Here is a 27,018-nt window from a genome sequence, read left to right as displayed (position 1 = left end):
GTATGTATTTTTAACCTGGCTACAGTGTATCACACAGTGATAATTGTTGTAGTATGTTTCATTCTGTTTGTGTTGATTTGCACTGCTCATGTACTTTCTGTTTACAAAGTCTGAAGCACTTATCTTTAATGTCATCAACCTGAATTATTTTATCCCATGTCATGGCTGAAAATGATCCTTGGACGAGTGTACCTGCATAGTAAACAAGTAATTAAACAGATTAGCTGACCAGTTAGACTAACTTCAAGTGCAGTAACAGAGAGGACGCTGAGAGTAAAGTAACTACATTTTTTGTATGTGGTTACACAGATTGTATCTAGAAAGCTGCTACCACTTAAATACTGAATGTACAGTCTGCGAGAGAAGGTTTTTCAAGTATGTCAGAGAAGGCTGTTCAGGTATGGTAAACTGTGTAGCAAATGAAGTTTGGAGTTCACTGGGCCAAATCACTGGTGACATCAGCAGACTCATTAGACATCAAAATTATAAAGATAAAGCTAAAGTCAAATGAAAAAAAAGAAGATAAAATTCACTTTTGATAACAGGGATTTTAGTGGAAGTCCTCTGGCTATCTTCTACACAAAGACAAAAATAATCACAATGTACATAAATGAGCTAGGAAGGACACAGTGGAAGGTAAAACATAAACACAGAAAGCCTGGGCAGTACTTTGCCTGCCATTCAGAAACGTAAAGTAAATATTTATACAGTATAACCAAGAAAAGAAGCAAAAGTATACAGTAGAGTTTTCCTCTAAAGAGATATGATTTACAGATTGTAACTGCAACAGAAGAAAGCCAAGGTCAGCAGAAATTATTCACAAAGTGACAGTTGAAAAATGACCATTTCTGATAGATTTACATCATTTGTTTGACCCAAGATGAATAAAGAGAACAATCCTGACCCTGTGAGGTAAACATTCAGGTCACTGAAAGTTAGATGTACTGAAACATATTAAATTAAATCCACAGGGAAAAAAAAGAAAAAAAGAAGAAAAAAAAAAAAGAAAATACAGTACTGAACATGTTTTCAGGAGACATGTATCCCTGCACCTTCTAATATTGAGGCACGCATCCCCACATTGATCAGCATTCTAAATGAAGCCTTACTCTAAATAAGGCAATAATCATTTTTCTAAGCAATGCAACTTACAGTTTACATGTTAATTATAGGGGTGTTGGTAATGGATTGTGGTGATTAATCAAACAAACTTTCACTGAAAGGCAGGTCAAAGAAAAGACATCTCTGAAAACTACTTTCAGCAAATCACAAAATCCTGCACACTCAAATGAAAGGAGACCCCTGTCCTATTGACTTACACATACTAACAGCATGATTGCACAACAGTGGAGAAAGGGTAAAATTTAATAAATGACTGATGAAAGTGTTTTTCAGCAACATATATTCTTTGTAATATTTACCATTGTTTTTTCATCTGGGTACTACTTGTCCCACCCACATATAATTCATTTCAGCACTTTACTTTCCAGATTATGACTATTTTTGCACAAAATATAAATTTCTTATAGGTTCATAAGTAGGTACTAGGCTATTGGCCCTAGGGCCTATATAAGCCTATCCAAAATGTACCCTGGCTTTCGCCACCCAAGAAAATTATTTTCCTGTGCCCTTGTCGAGCAGAGCCACAGAGGTGATCCCCGGAGTGAATTTCCTATTTCCCATCCAATTATCAAGATTTTTCTTGAAGAGTCTTAATGAGGAGCTCTTCTTGATATAGATAGGCAGTTTGTTCCAGAGTATGGGAAGTCTCTGGGACAGGAATCTATCCCTCCAGCATGTTCTGTTTATTGTGGTGACAAGGTTTAGGTCCCTAGAGCATGTAGCTCGGAGGGATTGGGATTTCTTTAAGTGGAGCATGTCCAACAGCTCTGGGTTTGACATAGCTTTGTATGTTAGGCAGAGATCATCTCTGAGTCGGCGATATGTGACAGAGTAAAGCTGGAGTTTTTTGAGATGGTCTGCGTAGGGCATCTGTTTGAGGCCAGTAATCCTCTTTGTGAGGTATTTCTGTGGCCTTTCCAGTTGTTGTAGATGTCTTGTGAGGTACATACCAAAAGGGGCATTGTACTCTATAATGGGTCTAATGCGTGATGAGTAGGGGGGAACAATGACCTCTTTTCCCTGGATGAGAAATCTTTTGTGATGAGGTGTGCCTTGTAGAAGGATTTCCTGACTACTGTGGCAATGTGATTATCAAAGAAGAGACTACTGTCCACCTGTGTCTCAAGGTCTATTATCACACTTTCGGTGTTAAGTAGACTAGCACCTATGTGGTAGCTCATGGGTACAGAGTTTTTACCAAACGCGATGACAATGCACTTTTTGGTATTGAGATTGAGGCCATGGCTTTGACACCAGGCATCTGTCTCAGTGAGGCCCTTTTGTAGGATGTCCACATCATTAGGAGTTTCGATTATGGCTCCTAGTTTGCAGTCATCCATGAACTTCATTAGCCAAAGACCTTCTGTGCTAGCCTGTACTTCAGAAAAGTAGATACAAAGCAGGAGAGGACCCAGGACTCAACCTTGTGGTACTCCACTTGTCACTAGTCTGAAGTCGAATTTGGAGTCTGCTACTTTCACAGTGTGGGTTCTGTCAGTGAGCCAGTTGACAACCCATCTTGTGACATAGAGATTTATAGTTTAGTAGTTTATCTATAAGTCCCTAGTGGGGAATGGTGTCAAAAGCCTTGATGAGATCTAGATAGGCTGTGTGAACCACCTTACCCTTGTCTACGGCTTTGGTGACAGCTTCAAAGAAGACTTTCAGGTTTAGGAAACGTGATCTGCCTTTTACAAACCGAAACAGGGTGGGGTCCAGAGATGGAGATTGCCAATGTCTGTTTATAAGTTCCATGATGATACATTCCATGGCCTTGCAGACCAGGCTCATTAGGCTAATGGAGCGGTAGTTTCAGAGGTCCGTGGTGGTTCCCCCTTTGTGGTGTGGGATAACCATCACTGTGCGTCATTCAATGAGCACAAAGCCTAAGGTGAGGCTATGATTGAACATGGTGCTTAGGTGGGGTGCCAGTTCATTCTGTAGTTAATGTAGAATGCAGCCTGGGATGTTTTCAGGTCCCACGGATGCTGTTTTCTTGGCTTTGGAGAGTATATTTTTTACCTGTGCAGCCGTGATTACAGGAACTTTGCATTTTCTGATATAGAGATGGGCCCTTTAGGGGGTGAGAGGGGGGGTAAAGTTAGCACTGAACCTATCTGCTAGGATGCTGGCAATATTAGTTGGTTCTGTATATTTAGTGCCATTGTGCTGTAACTCAGAACAGATCTGAGTGTTGCCATTGAGATTCTTGACATAGCTATAGAATGCTTTGTGGTTGTCTTTAGAATCAGTGGCAATTTTGTTTTCATAACTAGCTTTGGAGGATTTTATGAGGGCTCTCAGCTTCTTACTGAGGCTGACCAGGGAGTTCCTCCAATCATGGGATTTTACTCTTTTTTGCAACAGTTTCTTTCTTCTGTTGTAGAGTTTGTTTATGGCAGGGGACCACCATATTGGCTTCCTTTTTTTGGAGGATAGCATCTTGGTTCTGTTAGGGATAGCACGATCCATGCAATTGTGTAAGTTCTTATAAAGTGCATTTGTGTAGGATTCAGCTGTCGTACTTCTATTGTCTGTCTGCATTGGTGTCGTGAAGTTTGCCACTTCTGTCTTAAGAAGCATGAAGTTGGCTTTGTAGAAAGTTTTTACTGTGGTTTCCCTAATGGAGGGTGGGGTCAAGATGTGGATGTCTAGGGTGATTAGCTTGTGGTCAGATCTGACCAATGAGGAATTGACCTCTGGTATGGAACACCAGTCGCCCATGTTGGCAATGACCAGTTCTAGGATATTGCTGCCCTGGTGGGGGTGTAGATAAGTTGATCCAAGGCATTGGAATTTATGAATTCCAGAAAACATTGAGCAAAAGAGTTCATACATGAGTAGTTTTCCCAGTTAATGGTGGGTTAGTTGAAATAATCCATTATTAGGGTGTTGGTTTGTACCCTAATATTTTCCAGTGTATCAAGAAATGAGGAGTGGGAATCTTGGGGCATGGTGGGGGATCTATAGCAAGTTACAATTTGGAATGCGGTCTTGCCCAGAATTAGTTGCACTTGGATAATCTCGGATGCATTATGCTGAGCAACTAGCCTGGAGGTGTGGATATCCTTAATGAATATGGACATGCCTCCACCTTTAGTGTTTCGGTCCAGGTTAGGTGGCCAAAAGGTGTGGTATGAATTATAACCTGGTAATGCAGGGGTGCTCTCTGGAGCCTTGAGCCAGGTCTCTGTCACTGCACAGATGTCGAGGTTCTCCATTTTAAGGAGTGCCATGAGTGAATGCATTTTGAGGTTTAGACTTCCAGCATTGAGTAGCATTACCCTCAGATTTTGCTTGCTTGTATCTGTTATGGTGGTGAATTTGTCATTTGAACCTTGCCTAAAAAAGGCACTATAGGGGTGGCAAGAGCCTTAGCCAGTATCCGGAATCCCAAGGGCGACAGATGCAGGTCATCTCTGGCAAAGCATCGTGGTCTGTCGATCATGTCATCCCAGGCAGACAGATACTGGATTCCCTTAGAATGACACCAGAAGCTTAGCTAATTGTTGAAGTCAATCATTTTGTCCTTGTACTGTCTACCTCTCTCTCTCTCTCTCTTTCTTTCTTCAATTGTAACCTTTCACTGAAGCATGTATACTGCAGATTGGGTTCATATGGTCCATTTCATTTAGCTGTGATTTGAACAAAAGAAATAATTCTATTAGTGACACAATCTACCTGGTGGCCTAAACCTTGGCTGTAGATGGCTGTCACTGTTGACACTCCAACTCCATGTGCACAAACAGGGTTGTGCATGGACGGATGGATGGATGGATTCCAGCATCTCTTCAAAACTGGTAGGATTCAGGTTGTGAGAAGCACCACTAACTAATAATCAAAGCAGAAAAAGTGGGTCTGAAAAATAAAAAGATTTATACATTTAGAAACCTTGAACACTTCTATTGTAGAAATATAGTTACAGATAATAACAACAGAGAAATCTACTAATACTGCAGAATATATCAGGTTTAATACTGTCCTTTCCCTTTTAATAGTACTTGTAATAGTTTGTACAGAACCAACATAGACTAAACCCCAAGAATTTCTGAGGGGCAATCAACTCCCTTGTCCACCTTGGAACTAACAACCACCCATGTCCAAACCCAGAAAAAACACCCTCAGAGATAGCCTCCCTCTTTAACACATACTTCATTGACACCATCAAAAAACTTACTACCACCTTCCCACCTATTATAACTGACCAACCAGGAACTCCACCTGTGCATTCCCTTTAAATCCTTCACCTCTTTTCACACTAACACCCATACCCACCACCACTATCAAAAAACTTCTTCACAAATTCAAACCCTGTACCAATGTCCCTGATAACTTACCCACAGAATACTTACAGCTCTCAGCCTCCTACATCGCATATCCTATCAGCATTCTCCTCAACAGGTCCATTCAGGAATCCTGCATACCTGTTATCTGGAAAAAAGCATCTATCCTTACACTTCATAAAGGCAACAACTCCAGCATCTCAAACTTCCATCCTATTGCCATTCTCTCCCCAATCTCCAAATACGTGAGAAATGCATTCACACTCAGCTCCTCAGTCACCTGCTACAACACCAACTCCTCTCCCCCACTCAACATGGCTTCAGGCCTGGACATAATACTAACACCGCCCTCATTCCCTTCCTCGACACAGTAAATAGAGCTTGAAATGCTGGTTCCTTAGTCTCAGCACTCTCCCTAGATTTATCTTAAGGCATTCAACACTATTTCCCACTCCCTCCTTCTTACTAAACTCTCTAATCTTGGACTATCTCCCCCTACCCTCCAATGGTTTACTATCTCAGTAATAGGCAGCAATCTATTAAATGGCAACACTCTTCCTCCCCTTTCATAACTACAATTACAGGTGTCCCCCAAGGTTCGATACTGGGACCTCTTTTATTCAGCATATTTGTCAACAACTTTCATTCCTGTCTCACTCACTGTACTCTTACCAAATATGCAGATGACTCAGCTATCATCTGCTCTGCTAAATCTGCCCCTGCACTACAGCATCTCACCCAAGAAGCATTTACTTCCACCGATACCTGGATGTCTTAGAACCATCTCACTCTCAATCCCAATAAAACAAAACTTTTAATATTTACACCCACAAAATCCAGCCCTGTTGGCAAGTCACTATTTTCCATTCACTCCCAAAATAACACCATCATTGAAGTCGTCCCCAGTAAAAAATTGCTAGGTGTCATTATTGATGACAAATTAACTTTTGACCTTCACATCTACAGCAACATCAAAAAACAAACATCAAAATCTTGGTGCCCTGTATAGGCACAACTATTGTCTTAGCCACTCTGCAAAAAAGGCGCTGGCCTCATCCTTCCTGCTTCCAACACTTCTGTATGGCACTCCCATCCTCATCAATCTACAGTCCTCCTTGAAAACAAAACTAGACTCCTGCTACAAAAAAGTCACTAAATTTGCTGCAAATGCTAAATTTTCCACCCATCACTATTCTTCTCTGCATCAACTAAATTGGCTAGAATCCCCACACTACCACACTTTTCTACAATTAACTACAGCACATAAGCTGATCTACCACCCAGAAACCTGCCCTTCCCTCTCCTCCATACTGACCATGTACCATCCTAACCGACACCTCAGGTCCGAAAACAAAATGTTACTATCCATAGAGAAACGTAAGCTCTCAGCCGGTCAAATGTTGTATTCCTATACTGTTTGTAAGGCATGGAATAATCTCCCTCCTTCACTCAAAACTATCAGTTGTCTTGCCTCCTTTAAAAAATCCCTCAAACTACATATCTCCTCACATTGGTTATGCTCTTGTTCCCCAACACAACCCCAGCTCCCTTCACTCTGCCCACGTACTGCTTCCCTTTCACTTTACCCTGTTCTTTCTCTCCTTAGCCCTTTTATCTCCTTTTATTATTACACTGCACTTAACTCCCCATGGCTATGAACCTTGCAGATATATTTCATTCATGTGTTATTTGAATATATGGCATTTATTACTTCTATTTTTCCATGACTGTTTTATTATCAGTTGGAATCACTGTAATAGTACTGCTCGATTTTCTCTGTTGTGTGTATTAATATTTTCTTTGTATGTAATTTTGTGGGGCCTTTCTCCCTGGGGGCCATTGAAAACGGGCTAATTCCAGGCCCAGTGGACTTTCCCAGTTAATAAATGCAATAAATAAATAATAAAAATAAATAAATTCAGGAGCAACATTCAGTAAGGGAAAGGTGGATCCACTATGAATAATTATGTTTCATTTAGTTGACGTGATTATTCAAACCCAAAATATCTAAAACTTTGGGATACTTCCAAGGTCACAGAATACAAAAAAAAATGTTTTGCAGGGTGCAAGCCTCCCTGCACCTTGCAATATGAAGAGAAACCTCCACTCCACCTATATCAGTTCTGAGATCACAAAATCTAAAAGAGAGAGAGGGAGAAGTTGAGGAAAGCACAACACTCACCTTTTCATGTTTCATTAAATCTATCTGCCATAACAGGATGTTGACAGTCTTCTAGCTTTACCTTTCAGAGCATCAGTCACCTGTCCAGTAACAAACAGGAGGGCTTCCTCTGTGAGGATATAAATTACCCTCACAGTATTAAACCCTGGCTACAAACCATGGTGTGTGCCTCTATGGAGCCCATAAGCTTTACAAAGATTCTGGTTATAGAGCATAAGTTTGCTATTGGCAGAAACATAGGTAGAGTAAAGGGAGAGGCTGCCCTGGGCACAACTGCCAGATGCCAACGGTGAGGTACTACATACAAAGCACTTCAGCTCTGACCACAGATATAGTACTGTATTTGAGATCACAGCTGAAGCACCTCATGTGTACTATTTTAACTGCCTCAAGCTACTGAGGCCACTTGTTACATTTGTAGCAAGCATTTTGCTAGAGTTTCATAGCAATTTTTTTGTTTTTTGCTCTTCAATTTACAATTGAGGAAGATGCCAGGTTGAGGAACTGCATGGAGTGCCAGGTAGTGTAGTTATGGCTCTGGCTACTGGTCTATAATTGGAGTGCCCGGTAGTGTAGTTATGGCTCTGGCTACTGGTCTATAATCAGCTGATAATGAAATGGAGGAGGCTGTAGCAAGTGGGGCAATGTTTGCATGCTTACATTTTGAAAGAACTATACAGGCAGTTTATACAGACTGCATACTCTGGGCTATACAGGCAGTTTATACAGACTGGATACTCTGGGCTATACAGGCAGTTTATACAGACTGGATACTCTGGGCTATACAGGCAGTTTATACAGACTGGATACTCTGGGCTATACAGGCAGTTTATACAGACTGGATACTCTGGGCTATACAGGCAGTTTATACAGACTGCATACTCTGGGCCCTTAGTGATTCTTAAGACTAAGATGAAGGAGAAGGGTGTTATGAACTCTATACCTAGTCATACGAAAACTAATGGAACCATTACTCTGCAAAGGGCCAGGCAATAGATTGAATTCTGCACAATTTGTAGTCCATAAATTACAATTTATTGGGATTAGGTAATAAAGATTAATTACTGAAGGCAATTCCTATAAGAACAGCATTTTACTAAAGCCTGCTGATAGGTTACAGTTCATTTTTTTCTGAATAACTGTGGAGTGAACTGAAGAAATATTCATAACCTGGCTTGGTCTGCTCCTACGACAGGTAGAGCACCTGCAAGATAAAATAATAATACAATAATGAAATCTTCATCCCATAATATAGTCTATTCATGGTTTGTGTAGGATGAAAAAGCACAATAGATACCCATGCTTGATACCATTAATGAATAAAAAGTGAAACAAAAGTTTTGTAATATTCTTAATGATCAAAGTGGAATATAATGTACAACACCAAGAGTCTAAAGAGCCGTGCATTGCTGTCCATCTTCCCACTGTGGATAAAAAATGAACTCAGTGGCAGTAAAAGTACACAAAAATTGAAGTGAACAGATCAGATTCTTGGGTGGCAAAAGCCAGGGTATATTTTTGGCTAGGCTTATATAGGCCCTAGGGCCAATAGCCTAGTACCTACCTATGAACCTATGAACCTAAATGCACACAATTAAATGTGCATATGCAAGCATGAATGCACGTGTCATATGCGTGTGTGTGTGTGTGTGTGTGTGTGTGTGTGTGTGTGTGTGTGTGTGTGTGTGTGTGTGTGTGTCTGTTCAACCTTTTCATGTAGAGGAGATATTGATGTTTTTTTATCTCATAGGAAAACCATAAGACAAGGTCTTGATGCACTTAGCCGTGAAATACCAGGCGGTGACACATTCATGAGTGAAGGATTTCTAAGGGTATGCATTTTCGCATGGATTTTTGCTTAACATCATACTATAAAATCATTTAATCATTCAGATTGCTAACCTAAATAAGTGCATGTTATATATTTTTCAGGCAAATGAGCAAATTAATCATGAAAACAATGCAGGTATGTGGAATTTATATTACTTTCTTTTGAAATGTACTAAATTCTGAAATTTTGTAAAATATTGTTTTAATTGTACAGCTTAAGTTTGAGAGGTCCATATGTGGGTACTTTTCCAGCAGTCATTAACAATGCAGACAGAGAGAAATATATTTATTATCCCAATGAATTTATAGGAAGAGTATGGCTGTGTGCATACTCACAGAACAGTGAACCATAAAATCGAAGTTCAAATCCAAGCATACTCATCAGCACATCTTGTATGTTTAGGGCAAATGCCTTGACCTCATCATGTTGCTGCCAATCCTACCGTAAAATTATGAAGCAGCAGAATTAGTCTTTAAATATAGGAATACATCATGCTTGGCTTCTGTAAGATAAAAAATACTGTATCCTCAAGATTTTAAACCAGACAAATGCAGTAATCAGATATGTATGAATGTGCATGTAATTTTCTATACGTGATTAACAAAGAGGAAAACGGTGTACTTTTTTCGTGCATTTTATTTACCATGCTTAAATTAAAATCACACTATTATAAAACTTACAGAAGAGATAACTGTATGATTTGCAGTATGTAAACAAAGGATCTCTTTACAAAAATAAACCATGGGCACATATGATGCAGAACCTTAAAATTCAGAAGCCCAGGTTATCATTTTTGTACACACCACCATATCACAAACAACTGCAGTATCAAGAAAAGGCAGGCAACTGTATATGTATGAAAATTAATAAAAATGATCTTGTTCATTACCAGGACTGCCATAGTCCATTTCCAGTGGTAGAAAGAATGTTACAGATTATCCTGGCCAGACAAGTATCCAACCATGCAAATGGATGAGTCATTATGTCTAGAAAAGAGTTAACAGATAAACAATGGAGGACATTTTAGGTGATATGGCTTTAATATGTCTCGTATTATTGTAGTTCATCATATTATTCAGTGAGATATCATCCTTTATTTTAAGGGTTTTGCATATCACTGTTACTCTTGTAGTTGCATATCGGTCTCCTAAACCTTAGTCACATGACCAGATCATTGTAAGATGTGTTTGAGCAGTACTTGTGGTTGTAGTTGTTGACTATGTTGTCTTTCTTATGCTATAGTTTTGGATTTTTCCTGACTCTTATACAATGCTTTGTTACAAGCACTTAAAGATGAAGTTAAAGCTAAACTGATCAAAAAGTCATGTATAACATGCGGGCTAATTGCATAAATTAAAAAAAAAAGTTTATTTTCCAGGAAGGGATGCCTCCAATGCCTCTTTGCCACCACCCCCCACCCCGAACTTATATTTTACCAACTCTTCTGACAGGTTTCTGAATGCCAAGGTCCTGGCACACAACACTAGATAAAGGAGAAACACCTAAAAAGAACACACAGGAGTGCTGAACAATCACAATTTTTTTCTTAAAACATGTGAACAAATGATTTCTGAGGCAATAATTATCAAGGAAACAAAGAATATCCCTAATCAATCTCAGATCGTCTGGGTACATTCAGGGCTTTATCACCTCATTCCACAAAGACAGGGATCTGTGTACTGAATATTAGCAAGAACATACTCTGGGTGCTTTTGGCATCAATATTCTAAACGGACTGAAGGAAGATTGGTATATTGTGTGTGCAAGAGACCAGATGGAAGGGGAGCAAGGCTAGGTGTATCGGAGGTGGGTACAAATTGTTTTATCATGGTGTGGATGGGAGGAGAAACGGCATAGGCATTATCCTGAAGGAACAGTATGCTAAGAGTGTTTTGGAGGTGAAAAGAGTGTCGGATAGAGTGATGTTTATGAAGCTGGAAATTGATGGTGTAATGATGAATGTTGTTAGTGCATATGCTCCACAAGTTGGGTGTGCGATGGAAGAGAAAGAAAAATTTTGGAGTGAGTTGGATGAAGTGGTGATGACTGTACCCAAGGGTGAGAGAGTGGTGATTGGAGCAGATTTCAATGGGCATGTTGGTGAAGGGAACAGAGGGGACGAGGAAGTGATGGGTAGGTATGGTGTTAAGCAAAGGAATGCAGAAGGTCAGATGGTAGTGGATTTTGCAAAAAGGATGGACATGGCTGTGTTGAATACATATTTTAACAAGAGGGAGGAGCATAGGGTGCCATACAAGAGTGGAGGAAGATGCACACAGGTGGATTATATCTTATGTAGAAGGGCCAGTCTGAAGGAGATTGGAGACTGTAAAGTGGTGGTAGGGGAAAGTGTAGTTAGGCAGCATAGGATGGTGGTTTGTAGGATGACACTGGTGATCAAGAAGAGGAGGAGGAATGTGAGGGCAGCACCAAGGATCAAATGGTGGAAATTGAAAAATGGTAATTGTGAGGTGGAGTTCAGGGAAGAGTTAAGACAGGCGCTGGGAGGCAGTGAAGAGTTACCAAATAGCTGGGTAACTACAGCAGAGCTAGTAAGAGAGATGGCTAGAAAGGTGCTTGGTGTGACATCTGGAAAGTAGAAGGAGGACAAGGAGACCTGGTGCTGGAATGAGGAAGTACAGGACAGTATACAGAGAAAGAGGTTGGTGAAGAAGAAGTGGGATTGCCAAAGAGATGAAGAAAGTAGACAAGAGTATAAGGAGATGAGGTGCATGGCAAAGAGAGAGGTGGCGAAGGCTAAGGATAAGGCGTATGATGAGTTGTATAAAAGGTTGGACACTAAGGAGGGAGAAAAGGACCTGTACCGATTGGCTAGACAGAGAGACCGAGCTACTAAAGATGTGCAGCAGGTAAAGGTGATAAAGGATAATGAGGGAAACATACTCACAGGCGAGGAGAGTGTGTTGAGGAGATGGAAAGAGAACTTTGAGGGGCTGATGAATGAAGAAAATGAGAGGGAGAGAAGGTTGGATGATGTGCGGATAGTAAATCATGAAGTGCAATGGATTAGCAAGGAGGAAGTAAGGATAGCTGTGAAGAGGATGAAAAACGGAAAGGCTGTTGGTCCAGATGACATACCTGTGTAAGCATGGAGGTGTTTAGGTGAAATGGCAGTGGAGTTTTTAACTAGATTGTTTAATGAAATCTTGGAAAGTGAGAGGATGCCTGAGGAATGGAGAAAAAGTGTTTTGGTACCGATTTTTAAGAATAAGGGTGATGTGCAGAGCTGTAGTAACTACAGAGGGATAAAACTAATCAGTCACAGCATGAAATTATGGGAAAGAGTAGTGGAAGCTAGGTTAAGAAGGGAGGTGATGATTAGTAATCAGCAGTATGGTTTTATGTCAGGAAAGAGCACTACAGATGCGAAGTTTGCTTTGAGAGTGTTGATGGATAAGTGCAGAGAATGTCAGAAGGAGTTGTATTGTGTCTTTGGGGATTTAGAGAAAGCATATGACAGGGTGCCTAGAGAGGAGTTGTGGTATTGTATGAGGAAGTCGGGAGTGTCAGAGAAGTATGTAAGAGTGGTACAGGATATGTACGAGGGTAGTGTGACAGCTGTGAGGTCCACGGTGGGAGTGACGGATGCATTTAAGGTGGAGGTGGGTTACATCAAGGTTCAGCTCTGAGCCCTTTCTTATTTGTAATGGTGAGGGACAGGTTGACAGACGAGATCAGACAGGAGTCCTCGTGAACTATGATGTTTGCAGATGACATTGTGATCTATAGTGAGAGTAGGGAACAGGTGGAGGAGACCCTGGAGAGGTGGAGATATGCACTAGAGAGAAGAGGAATGAAGGTCAGCAGGACTAAGACAAAATATATGTGTGTGAATGAGAGGGAGGATAGAGGAATGGTGAGTATGCAGGGAGTAGAGGTGGCGAAGGTGGATACGTTTAAATACTTGGGATCAACAGTTCAGAGTAATGGCGAGTGTGGAAGAGAGGTGAAGAACAGAGTACAGACAGGATGGAGTGGGTGGAGAAGAGTCTCAGGAGTGATTTGTGACAGACGAGTACCAGTAAGAGTGAAAGGGAAGGTCTACAAGAGGGTAGTGAGACCAGCTATGTTATATGGGTTGGAGACAGTGGCACTGACAAAAAGGCAGGAGTCAGAGCTTGACATGGCAGAGTTGAAGATGTTAAGATTTGCACTGGGTGTGATGAGGATGGACAGGATTAGGAATAAGTGTATTAGAGGGTCAGCCCAGGTTGGAAGGTTTGGAGACAAAGCCAGAGAGGCAAGATTATGTTGGTTTGGACATGTGCTGAGGGATGCAAAGTATATTGGGAAAAATATGCTAAGGATTAAGCTGCCAGTTAACAGGAAAAGAGGAAGACCTAAGATAAGGTTTATGGATGTGGTGAGAGAGGACATGCAGGTGGTTGGTGTGACAGAGCAAGATGCAGAGGACAGGAAGAAGTGGAAACGGTTGATCTGCTGTGGCAACCCCTGACGGGAGCAGCCGAAAGAAGAAGAAGAGTCTAAACATGTTTCATAGTGAGTTGCCTTAAAACATCAAAGTCGTTATTATAAGTGGGGTCTCTGCATCTGAACACATTAATTCTTGACTAGCAAACTAAGGAAAAAAAGAAAGTATACAAGTCAAATGTGCATTTTCATCACAACCTCTCTGACCCCTTCAGAAAAATGCTGCAGTGACTTTCTAGTAGGATGTAAAGCATGCTCTAAAATATTCAAAAACTATTGAATGCCTGGAATTTATTAAACAGAATATATTCTGTTTAAAAATGTCATTATTTTTTGACAAAAGAATTTCACAGCATTGTACAGCAAACCCAGCAACAGTGTACTGTGGAAGGTAACTGTTAGCTACTGGAGTTTTCAGACACCACTATATTTACATTTGCATTAGTTGATGGAAGTAGTTAACACTAAGCCTGTCTTATCGAATGTTTTACCACTCCCTCACCTTCCCCCTTACTCTTTTCTAACCTGCCAAATGTATTTTTAAATGTCTCTCTGAATTCCCTCTCCATTACCCATTTTGGTAATCCATTCCTTGAGTCCACAACCTTCTCTGTGAAAAATGTATTTCAAAGTCTGCTCTTTCTTTTTAAAATGACCCCTTCACATCTCCTGACCTAATCTTGCGCACCAGTATCATGGTCCTCCTCTACATAGGTTCATATTGCCAAAGTGTATGGTACATTTGCACCACCACAAAACCATAATCACTTAAATCTGTTTTTATTCCATTTAGTTTCTAGAATGTAATCTCCTACAACTTACATTTATGTGTATCAGAATGCTAATGTAATTAAGACATGACAGGATTTTTTTCTTGACATTTTCCAGATTAGTGCACAGTTATGAAATTAAAATACCTGTTTAATCACTTATGATATCATATCACTTTACTGCTTATATACTTAAGCAAACTTATAAATGTTCAAATTTTCCTATAAGGAAGAAGGACAAATATTCAAATTGTTAGCACAGCTTGTTTTGTCAATTATAGCTGTTTATTAAAACTGCATATTATGAGCAGGAGTCATTGTCTGCAGCATGAATCAGATCCTAATTAAGCACATTTATTTGCTATAGCCTAAGTTTTATCCTGATGATTTGCATAACTGTGCAAACAACCCCCTGATTGTAGTAATGGGTATAGCAGTTAATCCTGCACATACCTGAGTCATCTGCTCACATCTAAAGATGCCACTAATTCTCAGACAACCAGCATTTCTAAGTTCCACTGATGTAATACAAGAATGCTGATGCTTAATGCCTCATTAAGTTTAAAGTAGAATGCTCCTCCACTTAAATGCACACACACACATATGCACATTGATGTATACATGTTTCACAAATATGTTGTGAGCCAAGGTCCCTAGTCATGTACAACACAAAATAAACCCACACTGATTCCATTTGTTGTTTTGTTACTGTTAAGTTGTAGTCATCTTTCCTTCTGTGGCCTACACTGATTGACTAGTTTTTGCTGAACAGGGGTTTTATGAAATAAGTATCTTGTTGATGAATTTCTACTTTATTTCTGAGGTATAATCATACCTCTTAACCTCTGAAAATTAAAAATCGTAGCAGCAACCTTTGAAAAATCATAACAGAGGGTCAAAAAAGGAGCAATTTATCCTGTTTTCAGATAGTAAACTCCCTACTGTGCAGAACCTCCTGTATCACCTTAATCATGTGTGTTGACTCTAACACTAGTCCCAACCCTAAGCATTACCTTACAAAAAGCCCTTTCCCCTAACAGTATCAGTCTTCAGACAAAGTGTCTTAGACGTTTATTTTTATTTTTTTGTTGATTTGAGTTGAGTTGACTAGTTGATTAACGGCAAAAAGAAAAGCATGTGCTTCCTTTTTATGGCAGTGTAGTATCTGCCATTTGTTTTGCTGGTTAAAGGGAGAGTTGGTGTGCAGAAGTCATTTTAATCAATACAGGTGTTTCTACATATCAGGATTTAAATATATATTGTGTATACATGGGTGTTTGCACGATTATTTTAGGAAGCAGTGACTATACAAAACTAGGACTCAAATAACCAAACATGGAACAGCAAATGCACATTACTCTAAACACTAACACTGAACAAAAAAATCTTAACAACTTCTATCTGCTTAGAAACTCTTACATCACTAAACTCTGACCTGTAAACCCAGAGCAGAAATTGCCTACATAGTGGTATTGTCAGAAAAAGTTTTTTTTCAGTAATGTAATGTGTAGAGTTGGGGGTTATGGGCAGAGGTACGTTTAAGGTTAGGGTTAGCACACAAGAGTAAGTAGCAGAGTAAGTAAGAGTAGCAGGAGGACCTTGTTCATATTTGCTACCCCTAACCCTAAACCCAGTTCTCCACATTATGTTATTAAAACCCCTTTCCGTATGTATACCACTAAAGAAAACACAAACACTTCATGCATACCACTATAAAACCATAAAACAAAATCTGTCCCCCTTCCTAGCCCTTACCCTAATCATAAACCCCAAGCACTCGAACATACACACTCACCACTGTAGTACAGTCTTGCACACCTCCTTACTAGCACATCTCCAGTCAAACATTCATTCCCCTGTGTAGTCATACTTACCTACACCACTTAAAACATTACATTAACCATTCTACACTTCCACAAACAAGCAATTGTCTGTATGTGCAGTCATTTTTTTTGTTTTTACAATCACACCAAGTGGTTGATGAAATGTGTAGTCAACCATTATGCATATATGGATCTACTTTACAAGCTCAAAGTTTCAAAACTTTGAAATGTAAATGGTCGAAACCATAAGATCGTTGTTTTGAAACTTTGAACATTTTGAATGGAGATCGCAGTACAGCGCAGAATGGAAACTTTACCATTTTCCTCACTGTAATGCAATCTCAGAGTTGATATATTTATTTAGTGGGGGGTGTGGGGAGAGCAATTTTAAAGATGTTCTTCGTGTTTCACTGTTGCAGTCATCACATTTGGGTTATCTGCCTGCAGGTAGCCCTCAGCCGGCCTGAATACCAGAGTCTTCGGATTTCTGCATCAGATGCTGTCTCTTCTTCCATGACATCAGGTCGTCAGGGGTATAAAACATGCAGCCAACACCATTACATCAATCTTTCTTGCCATGCAGTGCCCGAAGCAGAAGCAGTTCGCAAGTGCCGGTCGGCTGTCTCCTGAAATTTTCGTTTTCAAGTTTCAGACCGAAAGTCTTCAAAAAAGATAAGTACCCCATTGGGGATCCTTTTTCTTGCTCCAACCGATGTCAGTAAAAGTTAACAATTGTCTTGCCTGTGGAAAGCAAATACCTCATAGAGATTTTCATTCTTACTGCATACCCTGTTTAGGCTCAGCCCACGACGTCCCTCGCTGTCAGTTTTGTGCCTTGGTCAACTCCTGAACTATTCACCATCAGGCTATTTTTGCAGCCAATTACTTTTGTTCTCGATCTCAGTACTCCGAAATGGCTTTGTTAAACCATCCGACTACCGATCTTCCAAACAAATGTAAGGATAAAGACAGAGACAGACCGCATAGGTCCAAAACTGCTGATGATGCTTCCGTTAAGGTAGGCGGCAGTTCACCGGTACTCAGTGAGGCAATTTTGCAGCCCCTGATACCCGCTAATTCAGTTTTACAGGCCTCTACTGAGACCCATTCGGAGTCCAGTATGCCGCGAGATGCTTCTTCAACTATGGAACCTGTGGATGTCTCTACCTTGGATAGGTTCAGAGCCGCTGTGCAGGCACCGGCTTCTGAGGGTGTATTCAGGCCTACCGACATTCATATTAAGCCGACGCCATCATTTCCATTCAGGCCAAAAAATCGCACTACACCTAGAAAACCGATGACCAAACCACAGGATCTGGCCCATATGCCTCAAAAACAAATGCTTAGAATGGCTGAAGACCTTATTACCTTAATTAGGGGAAGCCAGCCTTCCCCCTCTAAGAGACCTAGAACTGAATTTCTTTCTGATTCTTCTGATCAGGAATCTGATATTTCTACTCCTTCTGATTACCAGGATTTGCCCTTATCTACTTATGAGGATTCTGATACAGAGGATTCCATTCCCTCTGCTTCCCCTCCAGAAGATCTTTCTTTCAATGAAACCTTGCATACTCTTAGGGAGCATTTCCACTGAGAAAGCCAGGATTACTCTGAGTCCAAAAAGAGACTTAGGGAATTCTTACTCCTGCCTCAACACAGGCCTTTAGCTATCCCTCCTGTTCTGGACATTGTAGATGATGCTTTCTTGGAATCTAGTCTTACCCTAGACACTGTACCTACAGCTCCCAGAAAACCTGACAGGTACTATAGAGTACCTGACTCTCACAAGTTCCTCTTCAAGAATCCTTCTGCAGATCCAGAGACCATTTCCCAAGGACCAAAAGGCATTAAGGCTACTGCTGCCAAAAATCCTACCCCTTCTGACAGAGATTCTAGAGCCTTAGACAGATGGGGTAAGAAGGTATACACTTCTGCTACTTTGGCCATTAGGGATTTAAATTGCCAGTTTCATATGTTAAAGTATCAGCAGCATATTATGGGACTACTTAAACAGAGAATGATGTTGATTCCTGACTGTGCTAAACACAAAGAATTGCAAGATTTAATGCATTCTGCAGAACAAGTTGGTAAACATACTTTGCAATGTGGTTTTGACACTTTAGAAGCATCTTGCAGGGCTGCTGTGACAGGGTCTGTACTTAGAAGGCATGCTTGACTTAAGGAACAAAACATGCCAGATCACGTTAAAGCTAAATAACTGGATGCTCCCTTCAACCAAAACCGCCTTTTTGGCAACAAAGCAGAAGTCCTCAAAATGATGGAGGAAAAAAGCTAAATCTATGCAAACTGTTAAAGATTTTGTACAAGTACATCCTCCCAGATTCAGTACGCATTGGCCTTCAAAGAATTGGTCCTTTCCAGGCCTTCTCAGTCCAAACCCAGGAACAGCAGACCACCTAGGCTACAGTCTCAGGCTACGCACAGACCTAAGCAGTGGGGGGGGCTCACACTTCCAAAGCAGGGAGTAGTAAGCCACCCCCCCCCATGGAAAAATGGCACAATGACTTAACCTTAACCCTTCCAAGTCCTGCTCAACTGCCTGCTCCCTTAGGAGGAAAGCTCGCCCTGCATGCAAAAAACTGGGAACTCTTTACCCAGGACAAATGGGTTTTGAACAGTTTCCCAAGGATACAGATTCCACTTCCACACACTACCAACCACAAATGGTTGGCCAGACCTACCCCCAAATCAATGGGTGGAGGCCCAGCAACAGGTTCTCTCTCTTCTCAGTATCAGGGCTATTCAGCCTGTCCCAGCAGAGCAAAGGGGACAAGGTGTTTATTCAAGACTTTTTCTGGTACCCAGAAAAGACAACTTCTGGCATCCTGTCCTGGACCTCTCTATTCTCAACACCTTTCTGGTAGTTCCAAAATTCAAAATACTAACTCTTCAACAGCTTCTTCCTATGCTAGCCAAGGATGCCTGGCTGGCAACCCTAGACTTAAAGGAAGCTTACCTGCACATCCCAATAAGGGAATCTTGCAGGAAATACCTATGCTTCAGGGCAGGCTCCATGCACTATCAGTTCTCTGCACTTCCCTTTGGCTTATCTACTGCACCCAGGGTATTCACAAAGTGTCTAGCTCCAGCCATTGCATTTTGCAGGCAGAGAAATATTCAGATTTACCCATACTTGGACGATTGTCTGATTCAGGCAGAAAGCCAGGACTTGCTATTACAACACCTGGCATTCATAAAGAAACTTCTAACCTCACTGGGATACACCATCAATGAAAAGAAATCTTACCTAGTACCCTGCCAACAGATTGTATTCCTGGGAGCAAGCTTGAACACAACTTCCCAGATGGCATCCTTCACTCCAGAGAAACAAGTTTATTGACAACCTACTTCAAACTATTGGCCACAAAACCCCAGCTATCTGCAAGGAAAATACTGCAAGCCCGGGGGTTCATGGCCTCTTGCATTAACTGCATATGAGGAAACTCCAAAGGTATCTAAAAAGCCTATGGTGTCAACATTCTCAGGACCTGGAAACAATGATTTCTATCATTCCTGGTATGAAGACAGAGTTCCTGCTACCACAACAAGGGACTCCCTTTCACTCTACTCTCTGCCGCCCAAACCCTGACAACAGATGCATCAGATTATGCATGGGGGGCTCACATGGCAGGGCAGTACATTCAGGGCAAATGGAACCCGAGACAGATGCACCTGCATATTAATCAAAAAGAAATGTTAGCTGTACAGAATGCTCTGACAGCCTTCAAAGACCGTATTCTTCCAGGACAACTATTGGTAAAGACAGACAACACCACAGTTATGTGGTACATAAACAAGCAGGGGGGAACACACTCGTACCCTCTCTGCAGAGTAGCCATGGCTCTGTGGAACACAGCCTTGAGCTATAAGTACACCTACAAGCTCAATTCCTGCCAGGCAAACTAAATTCACTGACAGACGCCTTAAGCAGAAATCTCATGGACCCACATGAATGGAAACTAGAACCCAAAATACTCAACCTCTTGAGGAACAAATGGGGTACTCCAGAGGTAGACATGTTTGCCTCCCCTCTGAACTACCAATTGAACAAATTCTGCACAAGAACTCCCCACAGCCATGCTTGGAAAGTTGTTGCCCTGTCCTTTACCTGGGAAAGCCTCTCAGTTTATGCCTTTCCCCCTCTGCCTCTCCTCTTGAAGGTTCCACTAAAGATCAAATAGGACAAGCCAAGAACAGTACTGATTGCACCAGACTGGCCACACCAGCACTGGCACCCCCTCTTGTGCAATATGACACTGCTGCAACCATGGCACCTGCCTCAGAGCTTCAAACCCTGAACCTTGCAGCCTAACTAATTCCTTGAGCTCTCCTTTAGCATCCCTCAGTAAACAGGTGCTAGATGTCATTCTGGAGGCAAGGAGGCCTAGTACTAGAAAATCCTATGCTGAAAAGTGGAAAAGATACTGTTCCTGGAGCCACGCTCAGGAGATGGGCACAACAGTGCCCAGCTTACCTCATATTCTACAGCACTTAACAGAAATGCTCTATAAGGGCCTATCCTTCTCGTCAATTAAAATTCATGCCATTTCAGTACATTATAATACTGAGCCACCCTCTTCTCTCACCCCTTGCTAAAGCAATTCCTTAGAGGGGGCCAAAAATTTAAGACCCCCCCCCCCAGGAGAGCTCCCAATCCAGCCTGGGACCTTAACTTTGTATTGGAAAAGCTCACTCTTCCCCCCTTTGAGCCAGCTGCAACAGCAGAGTTGAAATTCCTTTCTTGGAAAACAGCCTTCCTTCTAGCCATCACTTCAGCAAGAAGAGTGTCTGAATTACAGGCCCTTATGGCAGTGGAACCCTTCATTATCTTCCATGCGGACAGGGTTTCCCTTAGGACTAATCCTTCCTTTATGCCCAAGATGGTGTCTAGTGTGGCCCTAAATCAGTCCATTCATTTGCCTATTTTTTTCCCTAATCCACAAAACAAAGGGGAATGAATACTGCACTCTCCGGACATGCACAGACAACACAGATTTTATTTGGACAGGACTAAGCCTCTCAGAAAATCTGAACAGCTGCTAGTTGGTTTTGCTGCAGGAGCAGAGGGGAAGGTCATTTCAAAGCAAACCATTTCCAAATGGATAGCCCATTGCATTCATTTCTGCTACAAGCACCATGGCAAACCTACCCCACAGGGGATAAGATCACATTCCACCAGGGCTGCATCTACCTCTGTGGCTTTTCTCAAAGGAGTCCCTTCCAGGGACATCCTAGAAGTTGCTACCTGGATCTCTGTACAAACCTTCACCAAGCATTACCACATGCCTATCTTTTCTAAATCCAGAGCTGGATTTGCCACTGCAGTCTTGCAAGGCTTAATAGCTGGCCCTAATGCTCTTTAACTTCCTCCTCCCTTCCTTAGCTTTGGGAATCAACCCAAATGTGATGACTGCAACAGTGAAATACAAAGAACATAGTACAGTTGTGTACACTTACCATAAATGTAGATGCTTGAGTGTATTCACTGTTGCAGTCCTGGTTACCCTCCCTCCAGCCCCCTGACTTCTCTTGGCTCTACCTTTCCTTCTTGTTTGGTATATTTATTTTTTCTGGTGTATTTGTTTTTTGATGGGGGTGCACCATGCCATGTAATTGCTTCCTATTCTGGGGGACCTGACATCTGGGGCAAGAAAAACTGATGTAATGGTGTTGGCTGCATGTTTTATACCCCTGATGACCTGACGTCATGGAAGAAGAGACAGTATCTGATGCAGAAATCCGAAGACTCTGGTATTCAGGCCAGCTGAGGGCTACCTGCAGGCAGATAACCCAAATGTTTTGACTGCAACAGTGAATACATTCGAACATCTACATTTATGGTAAGTGTACACAACTGTACTTTTCAAAACTCTGATCTTATGATCTCAACTATTTGCAGTTCGAAGTTTTGAAACTTCAAGCTTGTAAAGTAGATCTACATATATATATATATATATATATATATATAGAGAGAGAGAGAGAGAGAGGTATTTAGCTAATGTAAAAATCTATGTACTGACAAATAAAGACAGCTAGATCTATATGGGGCTGTTGTGTAAGAAATGCCTCCTAGGACTGAGTTTTCCTGTAACCATTAAAACCATGAAATATTAACCAAGTTCCCAAATGTTATCTTGCAACATATTTCATGTGTCACATAAACCAGACCTCTACATATTCCATTAGTGACCTGTTTTCTTTTTGTTTTACTTTGAATTACTGTTTTTCTTTTTCACATCACATTAATGAAGTAGTTATACAGGTTACAAAGTTTCTGTGAATAGGTTGTCTGATTGATGGCTTCCTCTTTAGTTGTAGTCTGATGTTTCAGCTTTTTAGAATGTTTTAAAGATAAGGCTTAAAAATTATGCCAAATAGCAACTAAAAAAAATTCAATGGAGGACTATTCACCTCAGCTTTTCTCTTGTGAACTTTGCCTCTTTATTAAGTGACACCCCATCAGAAGAGATACAATTACCATAACACATTAAAAAACTTTTCTAAAATCAGCTGGAAATGCATTCCTAAAATCAACTGTTGTTTAATTCATTTTTAATTCATTCTTAACTTTTGTAACATAAATAATTTAGTATCATAAATACCACCTTGGGTCTCCTCTGAAACGAGGCCAATAGCTTACTGGGTCTAACCCAGTCAGATAAATAAAATAAAATTATGTTAATCAGATTTGATGTTATTTTTCTGGTGCTATTGTTCTGTGAGGTCATTAATAAATGGATCTGCAGAGTAATAGAAAGTAAGAAGGGAGATGGGCAGTTCATATTCAGACCAGGATGTAGCTCAACTAACCTGACGTTTGCAGTGAGACCGAGCTGAGAACAAGCTAGACATGAGGAAAGAATCCAAATGGAAATTCTTAATCTTGAAGAAAGCTGATCTGGGCAGTTGCATAATTTATTTATTTATTTTTATTTATTTCCATTTGTTTACTGGGAGTCCAACTGGGCTAGAGCTAGCCCATTTTCAGTGGAGGCCCAGGGAGAAAAGCTCCACTGATACAAAGTTGTACTAGTACAAAATACAATTTGAGGAATACATTTGGTATACAATGTAAAAAATTAGAATACATAAATCTAAAAAACAACAGAACAAACATCTCTAAAACAAAAGGAATACTTGCAATTCATAAGTAGTCATGCAGGAAATGGTAAGGTTAAGGAAGTTAGTTTTGGTGCTAGGAAATGAATACACATTTGAGCCTACAGAGAGAAGGAAGGAATGATACTGCTGGTCAGATAGAAGAAAGACGGCAGTAGCAAGAAGAGAGAAGGAAGGAGGGAGGGAATGATACTATAGAAGGAGAGAAAGAGGGAAGCAGGGAAGGGATGATACTGCAGAGCAGATAGATGAAAGTTGTCAGCAGCTCAGAGGGAGAAGAAGGAGTAAGCGGAAGGAGAACCTAGATCTAGAAAAGGGAAGTGTTCAACGTGCTGGGAACATTGGTAGAAGTAGTGCAGAATATATAAAAGGACCCCATGATGCCATTACAAACAGAGCTGAGAGTCAAAGAAGGGTTCCCAGTGGGAGTGGGTGTGCGTCAGTGTTTGGCTCTGAGCCCATTGCTGTTCATACTAGTGATGGATTATATTAGCAAGCATGTCAGAGTGGACAGATTAACAAAGTTGATGAATACAGACAATGTTGCATTACAAGCAGACCCTGAACAAAAACTTCAGTAAATGATAGGGGAGTACAGTGCAAAACTGAAGACACATGAGAGGAAACCGAGTACAGATAAGACAGCTGTCATAACCGAAAATCATGGAAATTAGAAAAGGCCAAGACTTGATATAGAAAGGAAAATGGTGGAATGGTTTAACAGCTTCAAATATCTGGAGAGATGGTTGAGGAGAAGAATGAGAAGGTTAAAGCTAGACTTAGAAGGGCTGTGGACAACTGGCATAGAGTCTCAGGTGCAGTGTATGACAGGCGAATTCCAAAGAAACTGAACATTAAGGTGTAAAAAACATTGGTTCAGCCAGTCTTACTGTATGGTACAGAAACATGGGCAGTAAAGGCAGAGCAGTTGAGGAAGCTAGAGGTAATGGAGATGAAGTGCCTGAGATGGGTGGTAGGCTGCACACTGTGGGACAGACAAAGAAAGGAGGATATCAATGCAGAAGTCCAAGTATCTCGCACTGCAGAGAAGGCCAAAGAGAACAGAGTACGCTGGTTTGGGCATATGTGCAGTGTAGCTGTCCCAAATGATCTATGGCAAAGTTCATTTGGGACAGACAGAAAAAAGACAAGAGGAAATGACGGTGCATGGCACAGTGATTGACGGATGGATGGGTTTTGTGTAAGAAGACCTGCAACAGTCAGGTATGACTGTAAAAGAAAGTAGGAGAGTGCACTGAGTCATGAGAGATGGAAACAGCTGATGGCACACCATGACCCCCATTTAGAAAATGGAGGTTGTTGATGATGTTCTGTGGGAAACATTAGCTGATTTTAGAAACATAGTTAATGTGTCTTGTGGTAGTTGTATTTATTCTTACGATGTCTCTCTTAATACGGGTTGCAAGCTCAAGAGCAATGTGGTGACACATGCTTCTTTTAATTTTTCTATTATGTTGATTGCCTCAGTCTTTCCCTTGCTGCATCACTGAGTTGGCGTTCAGTCCAGTCGCATGGTCGGCAGGAAACCGTGGATATGACGTGGCGTGTGGCGCCAGTGTTTAACGGAAGGAAAACGGCATTTGTGAAGTATACGTTGTTGCGGATATAGCTTTTGTGAGATGGTCCAAAGTGATGTATGAAGCATGGTTTGGAGTTGTGAGAAGCTGCGCGTTATTTAGGCTTTGCATTCGCAATATGGCTGTCATACTCGGCGAACCGCTGGTTTTGTTGCTTGCTCAGCCTTTAAGAGGAGAATTTTGTGCTAATAAATGGTGATTTGGAAGCAGATGGAGACAAGCGGAGCCGTATTTTGCCTGTTAAGGAAATTTCGCCAGGGAGCGCGCATGCGGTCTCAGGAGCATGATCTCACCAGTAGGGCCTTGCCGCTGGGCTTTTTTAGGCCGGTTATTCCAGCTTCTAGCTTCAAGGTACAGGAGGCTCTGGCGGCAGTTGCTCAGGATAGGAGAGGTGCCAGGCAGCAGGTTACAGGTTAGAGGCCCTGCTTCTGTGGGGAGGTTTCCTTTGCCAGCCTGCTAGAGGTCAGGTAGATAAAATCTCTTCAATGTGGTCTTAGAGAGATCTGGTTCTGTAGCAGGATGCTTATCAGGAGGTTGTGTTCATTTTTTTAGAACAGCCTCTCTCCTCTCTTCCAGACTTGAACATCTTCTTCTAGATGTTTGGTTTTTAGGGTAAAATTAGTTTGATGGCTCTTCTAGACCTTTCTGATTTGATGCTCAAGGTTTTTAACAGATTTTGACTGGATTTGAATGATGGAGTCTTCTAAAATCTTCTCTATGCCCCAGCACTTATTCCTCTCACATGAGATTTTGATACTTGTTGAACACTCTCCTCTGGGATTTTCTTGCTTTGAGACTCTCTTAGATGAGATACTTTTCATTGTTCCATGTCTTGATTCCACTTTCTCTTCTCCTCCCTCCTGAGACTCTTTTTTTGCCTGAGGATTTTTTGTTGAAGAGGCTCAGCACTTGTTTAAAAGGCCAGATTACTCTGCAGCTAGTCTAGCTCCTGACTCTCTAAAAGCTCAGAAGGTACAGTAGTTAATCCTCCCAGCCTGAGTTGAATGTAGTACCCAGACCTGGAGAGGGTGGGGGTTTGTTTCCTTATCTTTCCCTGTGCCCACCCAATAAACTTTATATGGTGGTTTGTAAGAAACCCTCCAGTTTCTGAGTTCTAGCGGGGATTGATCTAATTGCTTCTTCTTGGGTATAAATAATGAAATTTCTGTTAAAAAAATCCATTGTCAGATAGGTGGGAGTTGAAAGGTTCATCTCAGGCTTTGAAATTGCAGGCTCTTCCTGGTGGGGATGCTCTATAGGTTGATGCTTTGGTATTTGTTCATTCTCTGTTCAGGGTGATGCAGCATTTTAAGAAAAGGTATTTGCATGTAAGCATTATGTCTTTGGATCTGCTTTGACTGTGTTCATGTGTTAAGTGTCACCGGGCATGGCTCTGCATTGTGTGTAGATGCTGATGTTAGGTATTTTTGGTGGGGCTGTTCAGTGCTGTTCCATCATTGGCCTTGAATGGTGGAAGGATTTTTAATGTAATGGTTAGGAAAGACTGCTTTTTATAAATGTTGCGTCTGTGGGCAGGTGCAGACCTGGTGTTTAAGTGGGCTCAAGGTTAAATTAGAGTCTGACCAGATTGTTAAATGGTTAGGCTGCAGGAGGGTGGTTTAGGGAGGTATAAAGCCCACTGGGCAAGTTCATTTAGGCCTAGATCAGGGCAGGTCGCAGGCTAAGACTTCAGAGTAGGGACCTGGTCAGTCCTCTTTCTGGTTGACTGAATGAATTGGGATTTAATCACTCAAGACAGATGGGTGCTGTCAATCATTCATCCAATGAGGCTTGTCTCTTTGGCTCAGCTGCCATTC

The 27,018-nt window shown here is 41.3% G+C and overlaps 1 protein-coding gene across 1 annotated transcript in view; it reads left to right on the top strand.

Moving 5' to 3' along the window:
- LOC122789359 (anthrax toxin receptor 1-like) overlaps window positions 1–27,018 on the top strand; it is a 1,490,698-nt gene that overhangs the window by 362,920 nt on the left and 1,100,760 nt on the right. The window contains exons 4-5 of the mRNA XM_044056748.1: window positions 9,338–9,419; window positions 9,520–9,553. Coding sequence (XP_043912683.1) covers window positions 9,338–9,419; window positions 9,520–9,553 — 116 coding nt within the window. The remainder of the gene's footprint in view (window positions 1–9,337; window positions 9,420–9,519; window positions 9,554–27,018) is intronic.

This window comes from Protopterus annectens, chromosome 14.part0, assembly GCF_019279795.1.
Source record: "Protopterus annectens isolate FY-2018-M chromosome 14.part0, PAN1.0, whole genome shotgun sequence".
Classification (NCBI taxonomy): domain Eukaryota; kingdom Metazoa; phylum Chordata; order Ceratodontiformes; family Protopteridae; genus Protopterus; species Protopterus annectens.
Note: the sequence above shows the minus strand (reverse complement) of the source record. Positions and strands in the feature narration are given on the sequence as shown.